This window comes from Armigeres subalbatus, chromosome 1 (genome assembly GCF_024139115.2).
Source record: "Armigeres subalbatus isolate Guangzhou_Male chromosome 1, GZ_Asu_2, whole genome shotgun sequence".
NCBI lineage: Eukaryota > Metazoa > Arthropoda > Insecta > Diptera > Culicidae > Armigeres > Armigeres subalbatus.
In genome coordinates, this window is record NC_085139.1 from 295,989,244 (window position 1) to 296,007,413 (window position 18,170).

General features: G+C 45.4%; 1 protein-coding gene across 4 annotated transcripts in view; it reads right to left on the reverse strand.

The window, feature by feature from the left end:
* Positions 1-9,605: 9,605 nt before the first annotated feature.
* Positions 9,606-18,170, reverse strand: part of LOC134207766 (cytosolic purine 5'-nucleotidase) — a 158,524-nt gene continuing 149,959 nt past the window's right edge. For all 4 annotated transcript variants that reach the window (XM_062683641.1, XM_062683640.1, XM_062683638.1 and 1 more), the window contains one exon: positions 9,606-10,724. In XM_062683641.1, the coding sequence (XP_062539625.1) occupies positions 10,527-10,724 (198 nt within the window). In that variant the 3' untranslated portion in view covers positions 9,606-10,526. The remainder of the gene's footprint in view (positions 10,725-18,170) is intronic.

Consider the following 18,170-nt stretch of genomic DNA (forward strand, 5'->3'; position numbering starts at 1 on the left):
GGGGTACCTCCTGCAGGGTACATGTAAGACTCTTGCAATCATTCGAGCGGCATAGGCAGGTGAGTGTTGGGGCACATGTGGTGCCAGTATGTCTTGTGCGCATGAGGTGGATGGGGAGTACTAAGGAAGTTTAGGCGCATACGTGCACTTGTGTAAGTACGTTAGATTTGGATTTAGTTTGTCCCAACAGTGGTCCAAACTATCGAAAGACCCACTCCAAAGTGGAATTTTTTTCGATCCGAATAGGTTCAATGGCAATTCCCGGCCATCAACCACGCCCACTCCAAAATAAGGTTTTCCCTGATTCGACTAGATACGATAGCAACTCTGACCTTCGACCATCTCACCCCAGAGTGGAGCTTTTTAATCCAGTTAGCTACCGTCAGACCGACTCCAGAATTGGATTTTCCTTGACCCGAGTAGGTTCAATAACGATTTCGATCATCGACCGACGCATCTCAGCTGGATTTGATTAACCCAACTAGACCTAGCAGTGCGTAGGCTCTGGAAAAAACCTCACCATTTTTAATGAACTTCCAGCGTGGCTAGGGAAGATCCCTTACATAACTTTTGAAATAATCAAAAAAGTATCACAAAAGTAAATGTTTTTGCATTTTTATTTTTATTTGTTAGAGTGGGGCGCCAAATTATGATTTCGCCAAGGGCGCTGGCCACACTACGGCTCTGGTTGTATGGTGGACTTCTAGTGCTAAGGTATTTCTACAACTCTGCCAAATGGCTCGTTGTTTTAATTCAACTCATAATGGAGTTATAGCTGCAGTAACTCAAACTAAATGATTGGAATTTTGTTATCATTTAGTATAAGTTACTGAAACTATAGCTATAACTCCGTTATTAATGGAATTCAAACAACGAATCACTTGGCAGAGTTGTAGAAATACCTTCGCACTAGAAGTCCACCATACAACACATTTTGAAATTCACTTTCTGGAATGAGTTATTGACAAACTACTAAATGATCGAACGCAAATTACTAAATGATCGATAACATCCTTGGCCAAAGAGCAACTACAACTAACCGGCGCCTAATTCCTATTCATCTTCCATCTACTGCGAGGAGTCGCACACTACCTGGTATTCCAACATTCCTCCTTAGTGTGCACGCCTCGCTCCACCGAGCCTTTTGTCCCGAGCTCCTCCTGACCAGAGAAATTCCTGATCCAAATCGTTGCCCGTACAAATGGCCTCCACCGGACGCGTCGTTTGCACAGCACCTGGACTCCTGCTGACCAGTCAGCAACTTTTCGAACATTCCGACCTTCCGACCCACGACTTATGTGGGTCCCACCAGATAGTAAAGCTGCGAATGGATATTCAAGATAATCCGATACATCCTGGAATTGATGTCCCCAATAACTATGGGAACTTTTGCAGCATATATTTTCTGCACTTGATCTCTAAACAAACCTGCAGCAATCCAGCATGTTCATGTAAGTTTCTAGATGCCTTTCGATGCAACATTATTCAAATAGCTCCAAAGCTGATGTTCCAGGTTCTCCAAATTATTCTGGAGTTCAGATCAATTGGTCTATCAGGTCAACTTCACCTGATACATACCAAAATGTGTAACATTTAAGTATGTATGAAAAGCCGTAAAAAAGGAAGCCGTAAAACCAAGCGACGTATAAAAAACTGCCGTAAAAAGAGGGTTGAGTGTATGAAAAGCGAACGTTGGAAGTGACATTGCTAAGAGATTAGTGTCACTCCTTGCTGATCAATCTTCCAGGGATGGAACACAGGTATTCCCCCCCGTATGTCCTGGCTCTTATGCCGCTCCGACGCGAGGCCGTTCACTCAGCCTTGCCGTTGGCATTGCAGCGAGGTTTGTGGAGTTTTCCTCATTGCGACCAACAGGTTGATGCTCCTGAAGCGGGTTTGGAAGTCATATGACTACTGCTTCTGCCTCATACACAGGAGGTCGTGGGTTCAAGCCCAGGTCCGTTCCATTCTCCTACTTTGTATCTTTCTCTATATTTCTCATGTTCTAGCAATCGCTCGACCTGGAAATGGACTTCTATACCGTTTCCATTACTATTCCTATACCTTCTTCAATTTGAGTATTCTAACAGTAGTCTGCTAGAATTTGAAATAAACTATAGAGCTCGTTTCCTACATCCAATTAGAAATTCCATAAGTTGCCTTCTCTATATATCACATTGGCAGCTCGTTAACCAAGACGGACCTCTGCCTCTCGAACCTAACCCAAAAATTCCAACAAATTCCGCATAAACTCGTGGCAAATGCAGAGGTATATTCGGCTTGCAGTAGGCGAGTGATTGCACAATCATTTCCTCCCCCTTCCCCATTGACTTGCATTCTGACGATCACCAGTACTTGTACATTGAAGATGTGTGCTAGTCCCAAGCAAACATTTGTTGGTTCCCTGTGCAAGAACAGCTAATCTGGTCATAATGGAGTAGCAACTACGAGCAGTCAATCAAGCTCAAGCTCAAGCTGCGACCAACAGGTTGATGCTCCTGCTATTATCATGACGACGATGACAGTAAAATTTTATGTTCGCTGTATTAAAGCGGCGAATAAAAAAGCCCGGTCGCGACAATGGCGCAACATGGATGGAACATTGGCTCCCACTTGCTAATAAGCTGAGAGAGAGAAGCCAGCTCACTGACAGATCGTTTATTTACTATGTCTTCTTCTTCTTTATTTGTGTTGAAACCGTGGAAACTCAACAAATCAAAGTACCATTTCATAACGTCGGAAGCAACATTTTTCACTCCAATAAAAACTTGTTCGAATTAGCTGATTTTAATGGTTATGAACTTCCTAACGTGGAACAAAACCGATTTCTCATAATACGGGATCATTCACATGGATAATTACGGGTTCAATTCACTGTAGCAGACATAAGAAAAGTTGCGAACATAAATTGCTAAATAAATAATTTAGGTTACGACCATTTGAAGTTGCATCGCATTGTTTATTTTTTCGGTTCGCAGTGACTGGATCGCGGTGACATTAGGATGAACGTACATAAAGCGAGCTGTCTTCTCTCTCTCAGCTAGTAAGTATGGATTTTAAATAATAACGAACGAAAAGTTCTTGAGAAAATAGAACTTTAGTTTTGCTCCGGTGGAGATGGACGGAGTGCAAATTAAAAATCGTTGAAGGAAGTTATGCATCTGGTGGAAATAGACGGAATGTCGGACGGAAGGGTTTCTGTTTCTGAAAATATAAAAAGAGTTAGACCAAATATAGTATATTAACAATATAGTCCACTTCGTGAATCCCCATATATTAGGCAAGAGACAGCATATGCACACCATCTTGCGTCACAAAAGGTAACTAACGCCTGAAAACGATAGCCAAGGGGTGCGATGATTGCAAAAATTACACTGATCTTACAATTTTTGAAAATTTGAATAACATTTTTCAAAATTTTATTTTTCAATTCGGATATCAAAATGGGGTTTTGGAATGTTTTCTAGCATATTATTTCGACATATTATACTGCATATTGAATCATACGTTTAAGCACCCCTCGGAATGTCTCTTCACTGCATTGCTTGCCTTTTGTGACACCGCGGCGCTACTGCGTTGTCTCTTCAAATCAGCCAGAGTGGACTATATTGGTAATAGAGTATATTTGGTTAGACTAACTACGAAAAGTAGAAATGAACAAAGATAATTGAAAAGAAATTAAGATTGAATTCGGAAATGAGGTTGTGAGATACAGTTAAACCTCCATGAGTCGATGTTCTATGACTCGATATCAGGGGTCTGCGAAGCGGCCATGTTTCTGATGCTAGCATCAAAATCATCGATTAATTTAATACGAAGGCGTAATCATAATCGTTGAAACCTGCACTCAGCGAACTGTACTATCGAAATTCATAACTGGCGCCTTATGAATATTCGACTGATTATTCCACCATCAGTGCTTCTTATACGCAGTTACCTCTTTGAATACCCAAGCGTCGATGGGCGTGTGGTCTACATACCGGCCTCCCGACCCCGACGTCCATGGTTCGAATCCAGTCTGCCGCACTTCACTTTTTTTTTAATGAAAATCATCATTCATAAGGCAACATATTGAAATTCATACCGATTCCTTGTGGCAAATTTCCATAAGGCGTTTTATTGAAAATCGTACGTCCATTTTCCTCAGTGTGCCATTGAAAATGTATTTTGAATATCATGATATTTTGGCGAAGTAGAGCGCTTGGTGCCGATTGAAATATGAAAATTTATTAAATACATCAATATTCTTGTTGAAATACACCTCGCATTCATACTTTCGCACAAGTTCTTGAAAAATGATGAAAAATAATTACGTCTATTTGGAAAAATCACTTCGGAATAGTGGTTTGTTTACAAAATAGAATTGTCAGTGGGAAACCCAATTTCAATAGAACAATGGGAAACTCAAAGATGTTGGCTATTGTCAAACGTAGTGGGTAGGATTGGGGTTGCCAGATACCTGCTCGATATCGACTCATAGAAGCAAATTACTCCATATTAAAAAATATTTTCTGGGTTACTACGACGGTCCCTTCAAACAGCATCACAAGGTTTGTATATTCCACATCTCGATATTTCCTTGAGTCGATGGTCCCTTCAATATCGACTCATGGAGGTTTTACTGTATTAGAGTTGATTAAAAAAATGCGTATAAATAAAAAAACATACGTGGAAGGAAATTTAAATTCATATGTAGAATGGAATAAGATATGAGTTTGAACATTGAGTTTGAAAAAAAAATATGAGATTTAAATTGAAGTTCTAATTATGATTATTAATGATAATTAATCGAAGAACGAATTTCAAATTTTAATTGAATTTGAAATTGATTGAATTGAAAGACTACTTAGATCCTAGACAAAATACTGGATTTGAAGAACAACTTTTTAATTTAAATTAATAAATTCAGGCCGGAAGTTTCTCCAGGAATTCCTCCGGAAGTTCCTCCAGAAATTCCTCCGGAAGTTCCTCCAGAAATTCCTCCAAGAGTTCCTCCGGAAGTTCCTCCAGGAATTCCTCCGGAAGTTCCTCCAGGAATTCCTCCGGAAGCTCCTCCAGGAATTTCTCCGGAAGTTCCTCCACGAATTCCTCCGGAAGTTCCTCCGGAAGCTCCTCCAGGAATTCCTCCAAAGTTCCTCCAGGAATTCCTCCGGAAGTTCCTCCAGGAATTCCTCCGGAAGTTCCTCCAGGAATTCCTCCGGAAGTTCCTCCAGAAATTCCTCCGGAAGTTCCTCCGGAAGTTCCTCCAGGAATTCCTCCGGAAGTTCCTCCAGGAATTCCTCCGGAAGTTCCTCCAGGAATTCCTCCGGAAGTTCCTCCAGGAATTCCTCCGGAAGTTCCTCCAGGAATTCCTCCGGAAGTTCCTCCAGGAATTCCTCCGGAAGTTCCTCCAGGAATTCCTCCGGTAGTTACTCCAGGAATTCCTCTGGAAGTTACTCCAGGAATTCCTCCTGAAGTTCCTCTGGATCTTCCTCCAGGAATTCCTCCGGAAGTTCCTCCAGGAATTCCTCCGGAAGTTCCTCCAGAAATTCATCCAAGAGTTCCTCCGGAAGTTCCTCCAGGAATTCCTCCGGAAGTTCCTCCAGGAATTCCTCCGGAAGTTCCTCCAGGAATTCCTCCAGGAATTCCTCCGGAAGTTCCTCCAGGAATTCCTCCGGAAGTTCCTCCAGGAATTCCTCCGGAAGTTCCTCCAGGAATTCCTCCGGAAGTTACTCCAGGAATTCCTCCGGAAGTTCCTCCAGGAATTCCTCCGGAAGTTCCTCCAGGAATTCCTCCGGAAGTTCCTCTAGGAATTCTTCCGGAAGTTCCTCCAGGAATTCCTCCGGAAGTTCCTCCAGGAATTCCTTCGGAAGTTCCTCCAGGAATTCCTCCGGAAGTTCCTCCAGGAATTCCTCCGGAAGTTCCTCCAGGAATTCCTCCGGAAGTTCCTCCAGGAATTCCTCCGGAAGTTCCTCCAGGAATTCCTCCGGAAGTTCCTCCAGGAATTCCTCCGAAAGTTCCTCCAGGAATTCATCCGGAAGTTCCGAAACTTTACGCGAAAATATTACGCGCATTTCTCTCGCAATTCTTCCAGAATTTCCCAGCCCTGAATTCCTCCAAGGATTTTCCCGGAAAGTCGATTACAAATAAATTATTCTGGTTATTTTTCCTCGGATGTTTGTTTAGGAATTCTTAGGAACTCCTTCACAAATTCCTCCAAGAATCTCCACGGCAATTCTTACGGAAACTTCTCCAGAATTTCTCCAAGAACTCGCCCAGAAAACTTTACAGGATTCCCTTGAAAACTCCTCCGAAATATATGAAAATACTCCGAAAACTCTCCCGCTTTTTCTTCAGAGACTTCTTTAGAAATTCTCCAAGAATTCTCTCAAAATACCTACAATAATATCCGCGAAACTACCCTTTTAAGAAATATCTTAAAATAATCTCTTGGGAATTTCTTTTGCAAACTCCTCAAGGAACTGCTCCGGGAATTTCTCTTTTATGAACAATTCACGACGGAATTTTTGTGGGAATATCCGAAGGATTTCATAAAAGATTTTGATGATCGATGTATGAAGAATTTCTTGAGAAAAATTCGCAAAGGAAATCCTTAATTGAAACTCAGATTTTTTTTTTATCTAAACTCTTGAATGAAGTTCGTGTGGATTTCCCGATGGAAATTCGAAGGAATTCCTTAAAGAGTTTCTGCAGAAAATCTAGAAGTAGACATATTAGTTTATAGAGAATGCCAAAAAAAGATTGTCGATTCTCCAAACAATTTTTAAATGGCCGTACTGCCGAAGAAGTTTTTTTTTATTTTTCGTTTGTTTTGGAGGCTTATGCCGAAGAAGATCTAGGAGAAATTTCTTGAAGTCCTGTAGAACAATTCCCTTATTTTCTAAAAAATAAAATGTCAGGTGCATTTTAGTTGAAAAATATTGTTTTATTTGACCCTTAGCAGCACACATGTTCCATATAAGTAACTCTAACTCATATGTGACCAGATTCAGTCACAGTAAAGTTGATGCAACATTTTTTGGCTGACTGACTCTGGACCGAGCATACGTTGAACAACAAGAAATGTAGAGGTTCCCCAACGTACAATTCAGGCTGAATAAGCTACTTCTTTAGCTGAAATAGCATATTTTTAATTTTATTCGGTTTCCTTCTTGGGAGCCCTTCTCTGGATTCCGTTGCAAATCCTTTTCAGGATTCCGTTGGAAATCCTTCCCAGGGTTCCGTTGGAAATTTTTCTCAGGATTCCGTCATTTTAGGGATTCCGTTGGGAATCCTTTTCAAGATCCCGTTGGGATTCAATTCGGATTCCTTCTCAGAATTTCGTTGGGAGTCCTTCTCGGGATTCCGTTGGTGATCCTACTCAAGATTTCGTTGGAAATCTTTCTCAAGATTCAGTTGGAAATCTTTCTCAGGATTCCATAATTTTCAGGATTCTGTTGAGAATCCATCGCAGGATCCCGTTGGGAATCCTTCTCAGAATCCAGTTGGGTATCCTTCTCGGGATTCCATTCGGATTCCTTCTCAGATTTTTCTCAGGATTCCGTTACGAATCCTTCACAGTTGAAAATTCTACTCAGAATTCGATTCGGTTTCCATCTCAGAATTCTGTTGGAAGTCCTTCTCAGGATCACGTTGGAAATCTTTCTCAGGATTCTGTCGTTTTTATGATTCTTTTGGGAAGCCTTCTCAGGGTCCCGTTGGGAATCCTTCGTTGGGGATCCTACTCAAGATTTCGTTGTGAATCTTTCTCAAGATTCCGTTGGAAATCCTTCTCAGGATTCCGTCATTTTCATAATTCTGTTGAGAATCCATCTTAGGATCCCGTTGGGAATCCTTCTCAGCATCCCGTTCGGTATCCTTCTCGGATTCCTTTTCAGAATTCCATTGGGTATTTTTCTCAGGATTCCGTTGCGAATCCTCCCCAGGATTTCGTTGAAAATTCTTCTCAGAATTCCATTCGGTTTCCTTCTCAGAATTGCGTTGGGAGTCGAGTTGGAAATCCTTCTCAGGATTCCGTCATTTTAAGGATTCTGTTGGGAATCCTTCTCAAGATCCCGTTGGGTATCCTTCTAGGGATTCAATTCGGATTCCTTCTCAGAATTCCGTTGGTAGTCCTTCTAGGGATTCCGTTGAGAACTCTCCTCAGGGTTTCGTTGGGGATCCTACTCAAGATTTTGTTGCTAATCTTTCTCTAGATTCCGTTGGAAATCCTTCTCAAGATTCGGTTTGAAATCCTTCTCAGTATTCGGTTGGAAATTCTTCTCAGGATTCCGTAATTTTCAGGAGTCTGTTGAGAATCCATCTCAAGATCCCGCTGGGAATCTTTCTCAGAATCCAATTGGATTTCCTTCTCGAGGTTTCATTTGGATTCCTTCTCAGAATTCCGGTGGGTATTTTTCTCACGATTCCGTTGAAAATCTTTCTCAGGATTCCATTGGAAATCCTTCTTAGGATTCTGTTGAAAATCCATCTCAGGGTCCCGTTGGGAATCCTTCTCAGAATCCTGTTGGGTATCCTTCTCGGGATTCCATTCGGATTCCTTCTCAGATTTTTCTCAGGATTCCGTTACGAATCCTTCACAGGATTTCGTTGAAAATTCTTCTCAGAATTCCATTCGGTTTCCTTCTCAGAATTCCGTTGGGAGTCCTTCTCAGGATTACGTTGGAAATCTTTCTCAGGATTCCGTCGTTTTTATGATTTTTTTGGGAAGCCTTCTCAGGATCCCGTTGGGAATCCTTCTCAAGATTTCGTTGAGAACCCTCCTCAGGGTTTCGTTGGGGATCCTACTCAAGATTCCGTTGGAAATCCTTCTCAGAATCCCGTTGGAAATCTTTCTCAGTAATTTTCAGGATTCTGCTGGGTATCCCTCTCAGGGCCCTCCTTAGCCGTGCGGTAAGACGCGCGGCTACAAAACAAGACCATGCTGAGGGTGGCTGGATTCGATTCCCGGTGCCGGTCTAGGCAATTTTCGGATTGGAAATTGTCTCGACTTCCCTGGGCATAAAAGTATCATCGTGTTAGCCTCATGATATACGAATGCAAAAATGGTAAACTTGGCTGAGAAACCTCGCAGCTAATAACTGTGGAAGTGCTTAATGAACACTAAGCTGCGAGGCGGCTCTGTCCAGGTGTGGGGATGTAATGCCAATAATAATAAGAAGAAGAAGAATCCCTCTCAGAATCCCGTTGGGAATCATTCTCAGAGTCCCGTTGGGTATCCTTTTCAGGATCCCGTTGGGAATCATTGTTAGGATTGCGTTGGATTCTTCTCAGGATTTTCCCAAGATTCCGGTGCGTATTCTCAAAATTCTGTTGGGTATCCTTCTCAGGATTCCGTTGCATATCCTTTTCAAGATTGAGGAAGCATATGCTTCTACTCTAGCGCATTGAAAAAATGGCCTATCTTTATTACACGTTAAGTTTAAAGGAAGTCTCTAGGAAGTACTGGATTGGGAGAAGATTCATAGATTGGATTTTCATAAAATTCTTGGTTAGGGCTCACAGAGTAATTCTGCCAAGCATCCCTCTGGAAAATCTACATGTTGTATCTACTGATGATTCATAAGAAGTTCTTTACGTTCTACCCCATATAATGTTTGTCGCAGTTGAATGCTCTATTAGCGTTTTATTTATTTTTTGTCAATTGTTTTGCTGCCAATACGAATTGTACGAAAACTTTTATAATGATTCACTATTTGCAACTTTTAATATTCTAGTTTCTATAGAAATTCTCGTTTTTCCTCTCTTTCTATCATTAAAGGCATATCTCTTTCAGTGTATCAATTAACCTTTGTTTCAGTAATCCTCTATGTGTGAATTTTTCTTCAAATATTTTTTCCTTATGTCCTTATGTCACAACAAAGAAGCATCACAATTTTAAGCCTACCTGCTTCTTTACACACCTGTAATGTAATGCATGTTTGTCCATAATAAACTACTGCACAAACCTAAAACCGAAATTAAACAACAACAACATATCTTACTGATTACAAGTAAAATCTCACGTTACGGCCATTGTTTAGTAAATCCACTAAGCGATAACACGCGCACATCGGGTAATAAGCAAGGACGCGCCTTTGTTCACGGCTCTCACATTTTTTGTACGTTTTGCTTACGTTACTTTTAGAGTGTGATTCACACAACTAAACCGCGGTTATAGATAATTATTTGGAAGCATATATGGAACGAGTGTTCAGAATGAGAAACACAGAAACACTTACGGCTATGGGGTGTTAATTGTTAAAGGTACAAATCCTCACTCTGAACGTCGTCATTGGAGTTTGGGAACTGTTTTGAGGTTACACAATTTTAAATTAAAAGCATTTGTATTTGTTTCAAACAGCTAACGGTCAACGTTGGATTCGAATATTGCTTATGGAACAGGAAACATGCGGTTGGATCTGCAAATTTGTGCAGCCTACTTTTAGTTTGGTGACTCTTAAAACACGTAAATAGAAAGAATTTAGTGGCGTCGGGGGAACCTACAACACGAAAAAGTTACATACACAGCAGACCGACAGAGCGATCTACTTTGGGTCGCTGCCCTTATCGGAACCGGCCGACGAGCCTCGTCTGGCGCCATTTTTCTTCTGGTCGTCACTGTCCTCGTCCGAGTAGTCCTCATCGTGCGTGTGAGTCACGGAGCGGGGCGTTTCCGGCCGGGTGTGCGGAACCGAAACGTTTCCGCTCACAACCAGCATGTTCAGATCCTTTTCGGTGATGGCCTGGAATGGAAAGAAAGAAGAAAATGGTAACGCTGAGTAAGGAATTTTGGAAAACCTAATTCAAAACGGAGGGATTCTCGTGGAACCTTGATTCGTGTTGGAGTTCGGAAACGGGATGGAATCCTACTCGGAAGGAATCCTACTCGGATTCTTGAAGCAGTTCTACTCGGATTCCGGAAGGAGTTCTACTCGGATTCCGGAAGGAGTTCTACTCGGATTCCGGAAGGAAACCTACTCGAATTCCGGATGGAATCCTACTCGGATTCCGGATGGAATTCTGCTCGGATTCCGGATGGAATCTTACTCGGATTCCGGATCGAATCCTACTCGGATTCTGGATGGAATCCTACTGGAATTCCGGATAAAATCCTACTGGAATTCCGGATAAAATCCTACTGGAATTCCGGATAAAATCCTACTGGAATTCCGGATAGAATCCTACTCGAATTCCGGATAGAATCCTACTCGAATTCCGGATGGAATCCTACTCGGATTCCGGATGGAATCCTACTCGGATTCCGGATGGAATCCTACTCGGATTCCGGATGGAATCCTACTCGGATTCCGGATGGAATCCTACTCGGATTCCGGATGGAATCCTACTCGGATTCCGGATGGAATCTTACCGATTCCGGATGAACTTCACCGATTCCGGATGGAACTTACTGATTCCGGATGGAATCCTACTCGATTCCGGATGGAATCTTACTCGATTCCGGATGGAATCCTACTCCGGATTCCGGATGGAATCCTACTCGGATTCCGGATGGAATCCTACTCCAGATTCCGGATGGAATCCTACTCAGATTCGGATGGAATCTACTGATTCCGGATGGAATCTACTCAGATTCGGATGGAATCCTGCTCGATTCCGGATGGAATCCTACTCGATTCCGGATGGAATCCTACTCGATTCCGGATGGAATCCTACTCGGATTCCGGATGGAATCCTACTCGGATTCCGGATGGAATCCTGCTCGGATTCCGGATGGAATCCTGCTCGGATTCCGGATGGAATCCTGCTCGGATTCCGGATGGAATCCTGCTCGGATTCCGGATGGAATCCTGCTCGGATTCCGGATGGAATCCTGCTCGGACACCGGATGGAATCCTACTCGGATTCCGGATGGAATCCCAGTCGAATTCCGGATGGAATCTTACTCGATTTCCGGATGGAATCCTGCTCGGATTCCGGATGGAATCCTGCTCGGATTCCGGATGGAATCCTGCTCGGATTCCGGATGGAATCCTACTCGGATTCCGGATGGAATCCTACTCGGATTCCGGATGGAATCCTACTCGGATTCCGGATGGAATCCTACTCGGATTCCGGATGGAATCCTACTCGGATTCCGGATGGAATCCTGCTCGGATTCCGGATGGAATCCTGCTCGGATTCCGGATGGAATCCTGCTCGGATTCCGGATGGAATCCTGCTCGGATTCCGGATGGAATCCTGCTCGGATTCCGGATGGAATCCTACTTGGATTCCGGATGGAACTTACTCCAGATTCCGGATGGAATCCTACTCCAGATTCCGGATGGAATCCTACTCGGATTCGGATGGAATCCTACTCGGATTCCGGATGGAATCCTACTCAGATTCCGGATGGAATCCTACTCGGATTCGGATGGAATCCTACTCGATTCCGGATGGAATCCTACTCAGATTCCGGATGGAATCCTACTCAGATTCCGGATGGAATCCTACTCCAATTCGGATGGAATCCTACTCGGATTCCGGATGGAATCCTACTCCATTCCGGATGGAATCCTACTCGGATTCCGGATGGAATCCTACTGATTCCGGATGGAATCCTACTCGATTCCGGATGGAATCCTACTCAGATTCCGGATGGAATCCTACTCCAGATTCCGGATGGAATCCTACTCGATTCCGGATGGAATCCTACTCGGATTCCGGATGGAATCCTACTCAGATTCCGGATGGAATCCTACTCGGATTCCGGATGGAATCCTACTCGATTCCGGATGGAACTTACTCCGGATTCCGGATGGAATCCTACTCAGATTCCGGATGGAATCCTACTCCATTCCGGATGGAATCCTACTCGGATTCCGGATGGAATCCTACTCGGATTCCGGATGGAATCCTACTCGGATTCCGGATGGAATCCTACTCGGATTCCGGATGGAATCCTACTCGGATTCCGGATGGAATCCTACTCGGATTCCGGATGGAATCCTACTCGGATTCCGGATGGAATCCTACTCGGATTCCGGATGGAATCCTACTCGGATTCCGGATGGAATCCTACTCGGATTCCGGATGGAATCCTACTCGGATTCCGGATGGAATCCTACTCGGATTCCGGATGGAATCCTGCTCGGATTCCGGATGGAATCCTACTCGGATTCCGGATGGAATCCTACTCGGATTCCGGATGGAATCCTACTCGGATTCCGGATGGAATCCTACTCGGATTCCGGATGGAATCCTACTCGGATTCCGGATGGAATCCTACTCGGATTTCGGATGGAATCCTACTCGGATTCCGGATGGAATCCTACTCGGATTCCGGATGGAATCCTGCTCCGACGCCGGACGGAATCCACCTCCTATCCCGGATGGATTCCTTCTTGGATTCCGGATGGAATCCTGCTTGGATTCCGGATGTAATCCTGCTCGGATTCCAGATGGAATTCTACTCAGATTCCGGATGGCATCCTACTCGATTCCGGATGGAATCCTACTCGGATTCCGGATGGAATCCTACTCGATTCCGGATGGAATCCTACTCGATTCCGGATGGAATCCTACTCGATTCCGGATGGAATCCTACTCGGATTCCGGATGGAATCCTACTCAGATTCCGGATGGAATCCTACTCAGATTCCGGATGGAATCCTACTCAGATTCCGGATGGAATCCTACTCGGATTCCGGATGGAATCCTACTCAGATTCGGATGGAATCCTACTCGATTCCGGATGGAATCCTACTCAGATTCCGGATGGAATCCTACTCGGATTCGGATGGAATCCTACTCGATTCCGGATGGAATCCTACTCGGATTCCGGATGGAATCCTACTCAGATTCCGGATGGAATCCTACTCAGATTCCGGAGGGAATCCAACTCCGGACTCCGGATGGAATCCTACTCCGGACTCCGGATGGAATCCTACTCCGGATTCCATAAGGAATCTTACTCCGCATTCCGGAGGGAATCTTAACCGAATTCCGGAGGGAATCCTGCTCGATTCCGGATGGAATCCTACTCGATTCCGGATGGAATCCTACTCAGATTCCGGATGGAATCCTGCTCGGATTCCGGATGGAATCCTGCTCGATTCCGGATGGAATCCTGCTCAGATTCCGGAGGGAACCCTTCTCCGGATGCCGGAGGGAATTATACTCCGGATTCCGGAGGGAATCCTACTCAATTCCGGATGGAATCCTACTCGGATTCCGGATGGAATCCTACTCAGATTCCGGATGGAATCCTACTCAGATTCCGGATGGAATCCTACTCCAGATTCGGATGGAATCCTACTCAGATTCCGGATGGAATCCTGCTCGATTCCGGATGGAATCCTACTCCAGATTCCGGATGGAATCCTACTCGGATTCGGATGGAATCCTACTCAATTCCGGATGGAATCCTACTCGATTCCGGATGGAATCCTACTCAGATTCCGGATGGAATCCTACTCAGATTCCGGATGGAATCCTACTCCAGATTCCGGATGGAATCCTACTCAGATTCCGGATGGAATCCTACTCGGATTCCGGATGGAATCCTACTCGATTCCGGATGGAATCCTACTCCAGAATTCCGGATGGAATCCTACTCGATTCCGGATGGAATCCTACTCAGATTCCGGACGGAATTCTACGCAAATTCCGGATGGAATCCTACTCGGATTCCGGATGGAATCCTAACCGGATTCCGGATGGAATCCTACTCGGATTCCGGATGGAATCCTACTCGGATTCCGGATGGAATCCTACTCGGATTCCGGATGGAATCCTACTCGGATTCCGGATGGAATCCTACTCGGATTCCGGATGGAATCCTACTCGGATTCCGAATGGAATCCAATCCTGCTCGGATTCCGGATGGAATCCTGCTCGGATTCCGGATGGAATCCTGCTCGGATTCCGGATGGAATCCTGCTCGGATTCCGGATGGAATCCTGCTCGGATTCCGGATGGAATCCTGCTCGGATTCCGGATGGAATACTGCTCGGATTCCGGATGGAATCATGCTCGTATTCCGGATGGAATCCTGCTTGGATTCCGGATGGAATCCTACTCGGATTCCGGATGGAATCCTACTCGGATTCCGGATGGAATCCTACTCGGATTCCGGATGGAATCCTACTCGGATTCCGGATGGAATCCTACTCGAATTCCGGATGGAATCCTACTCGGATTCCGGATGGAATCCTACTCGGATTCCGGATGGAATCCTACTCGGATTCCGGATGGAATCCTACTCGGATTCCGGATGGAATCCTACTCGGATTCCGGATGGAATCCTACTCGGATTCCGGATGGAATCCTGCTCCAGATTCCGGATGGAATCCTACTCGATTCCGGATGGAATCCTACTCGATTCCGGATGGAATCCTACTCGGATTCCGGATGGAATCCTACTCGATTCCGGATGGAATCCTACTCGGATTCCGGATGGAATCCTACTCGATTCCGGATGGAATCCTACTCGATTCCGGATGGAATCCTGCCCAGATTCCGGATGGAATCCTAACCGGATTCCGGATGGAATCCTACTCGGATTCCGGATGGAATCCTACTCGGATTCCGGATGGAATCCTACTCGGATTCCGGATGGAATCCTACTCGGATTCCGGATGGAATCCTACTCGGATTCCGGATGGAATCCTACTCGGATTCCGGATGGAATCCTACTCGGATTCCGGATGGAATCCTACTCAGATTCCGGATGGAATCCTGTTCGGATTCCGGATGGAATCCTACTCAGATTCCGGATGGAATCCTACTCAGATTCCGGGTGGAATCCTACTCGGATTGCGTATGGAATCCTGCTCGGATTCCGGATGGACTCCTACTCCAGATTCGGATGGAATCCTACTCAGATTCCGGATGGAATCCTACTCCAGATTCCGGATGGAATCCTACTCAGATTCCGGATGGAATCCTACTCAGATTCCGGATGGAATCCTACACGGATTCCGGATGGAATCTTACTCGGATTCCGGATCGAATCCTACTCGGATTCTGGATGGAATCCTACTCGGATTCCGGATGGAATCTTACTCGGATTCCGGATCGAATCCTACTCGGATTCTGGATGGAATCCTACCAGATTCCGGATGGAATCCTACTCGGATTCCGGATGGAATCCTGCCGATTCCGGATGGAATCCTACTCGGATTCCGGATGGAATCCTACTCAGATTCCGGATGGAATCCTACTCCAGATTCCGGATGGAATCCTACTCGGATTCCGGAGGGAATCCAACTCCGGATTCCGGATGGAATCCTTCTCCGGATTCCGGATGGAATCCTACACGGATTCCGGATGGAATCCTACTCGGATTCCGGATGGAATCCTACTCGGATTCCGGATGGAATCCTACTCGGATTCCGGATGGAATCCTACTCGGATTCCGGATGGAATCCCACTCGGATTCCGGATGGAATCCCACTCGGATTCCGGATGGAATCCCACTCGGATTCCGGATGGAATCCCACTCGGATTCCGGATGGAATCCCACTCGGATTCCGGATGGAATCCCACTCGGATTCCGGATGGAATCCCACTCGGATTCCGGATGGAATCCCACTCGGATTCCGGATGGAATCCCACTCGGATTCCGGATGGAATCCCACTCGGATTCCGGATGGAATCCCACTCGGATTCCGGATGGAATCCTACTCGGATTCCGAATGGAATCCTACTCGGATTCCGAATGGAATCCAATCCTACTCGGATTCCGGATGGAATCCTGCTCGGATTCCGGATGGAATCCTGCTCGGATTCCGGATGGAATCCTGCTCGGATTCCGGATGGAATCCTGCTCGGATTCCGGATGGAATCCTGCTCGGATTCCGGATGGAATCCTGCTTGGATTCCGGATGGAATCCTGCTCGGATTCCGGATGGAATCCTGCTCGGATTCCGGATGGAATCCTGCTCAGATTCCGGATGGAATCCTGCTCAGATTCCGGATGGAATCCTGCTCAGATTCCGGATGGAATCCTGCTCGGATTCCGGATGGAATCCTGTTCGGATTCCTGATGGAATCCTGCTCAGATTCCGGATGGAATCCTGCTCGGATTCCGGATGGAATCCTGCTCGAATTCCGGATGGAATCCTGCTCGGAATCCGGATGGAATCCTGCTCGGATTCCGGATGGAGTCCTGCTCGGATTCCGGATGGAATCCTGCTCGATTCCGGATGGAATCCTGCTCGATTCCGGATGGAATCCTGCTCGATTCCGGATGGAATCCTACTCAGATTCCGGATGGAATCCTGCTCGATTCCGGATGGAATCCTGCTCGATTCCGGATGGAATCCTGCTCGATTTCGGATGGAATCCTGCTCGATTCCGGATGGAATCCTGCTCGATTCCGGATGGAATCCTGCTCGATTCCGGATGGAATCCTGCTCGATTCCGGATGGAATCCTGCTCGATTCCGGATGGAATCCTACTCGATTCCGGATGGAATCCTACTCGGATTCCGGATGGAATCCTACTCAGATTCCGGATGGAATCCTACTCGATTCCGGATGGAATCCTACTCAGATTCCGGATGGAATCCTACTCAGATTCCGGATGGAATCCTACTCAGATTCCGGATGGAATCCTACTCGATTCCGGATGGAATCCTACCCCACTCGGATTCCGGATGGAATCCTACTCGGATTCCGGATGGAATCCTACTCGGATTCCGGATGGAATCCTACTCGGATTCCGGATGGAATCCTACTCGGATTCCGGATGGAATCCTACTCGGATTCCGGATGGAATCCTACTCGGATTCCGGATGGAATCCTACTCGGATTCCGGATGGAATCCTACTCGGATTCCGGATGGAATCCAATCCTAGTCCGATTCCGGATGCAATCTTACTCAGATTCCGGATGGAATCTTTCTCGGATTCCGGACTGAATCTTACTCGGATTCCGGATGGAATCGTTCTCGGATTCCGGATGGAATCCTGCTCGGATTCCGGATGGAATCCTACTCGGATTCCGGAAGGAATCCTGCTTGGATTCCTTATTGCATCTGGGCAATAATTGATGCCGAAATACTGCCAGAATCTCTGAGGAATCTTGTGAGAAATTCATGAATGAATGCTAACGACATTCAGAAAGAGATGCCCAACAAACTCTTGTAAGGTATTATCAACGGAATCGTGAAAGAGATTCCCAACCCCATGGGTTTGAATGAAACTGCTAACAGAATTCTGGAAAGAATATTTTTTGAAATGCTGT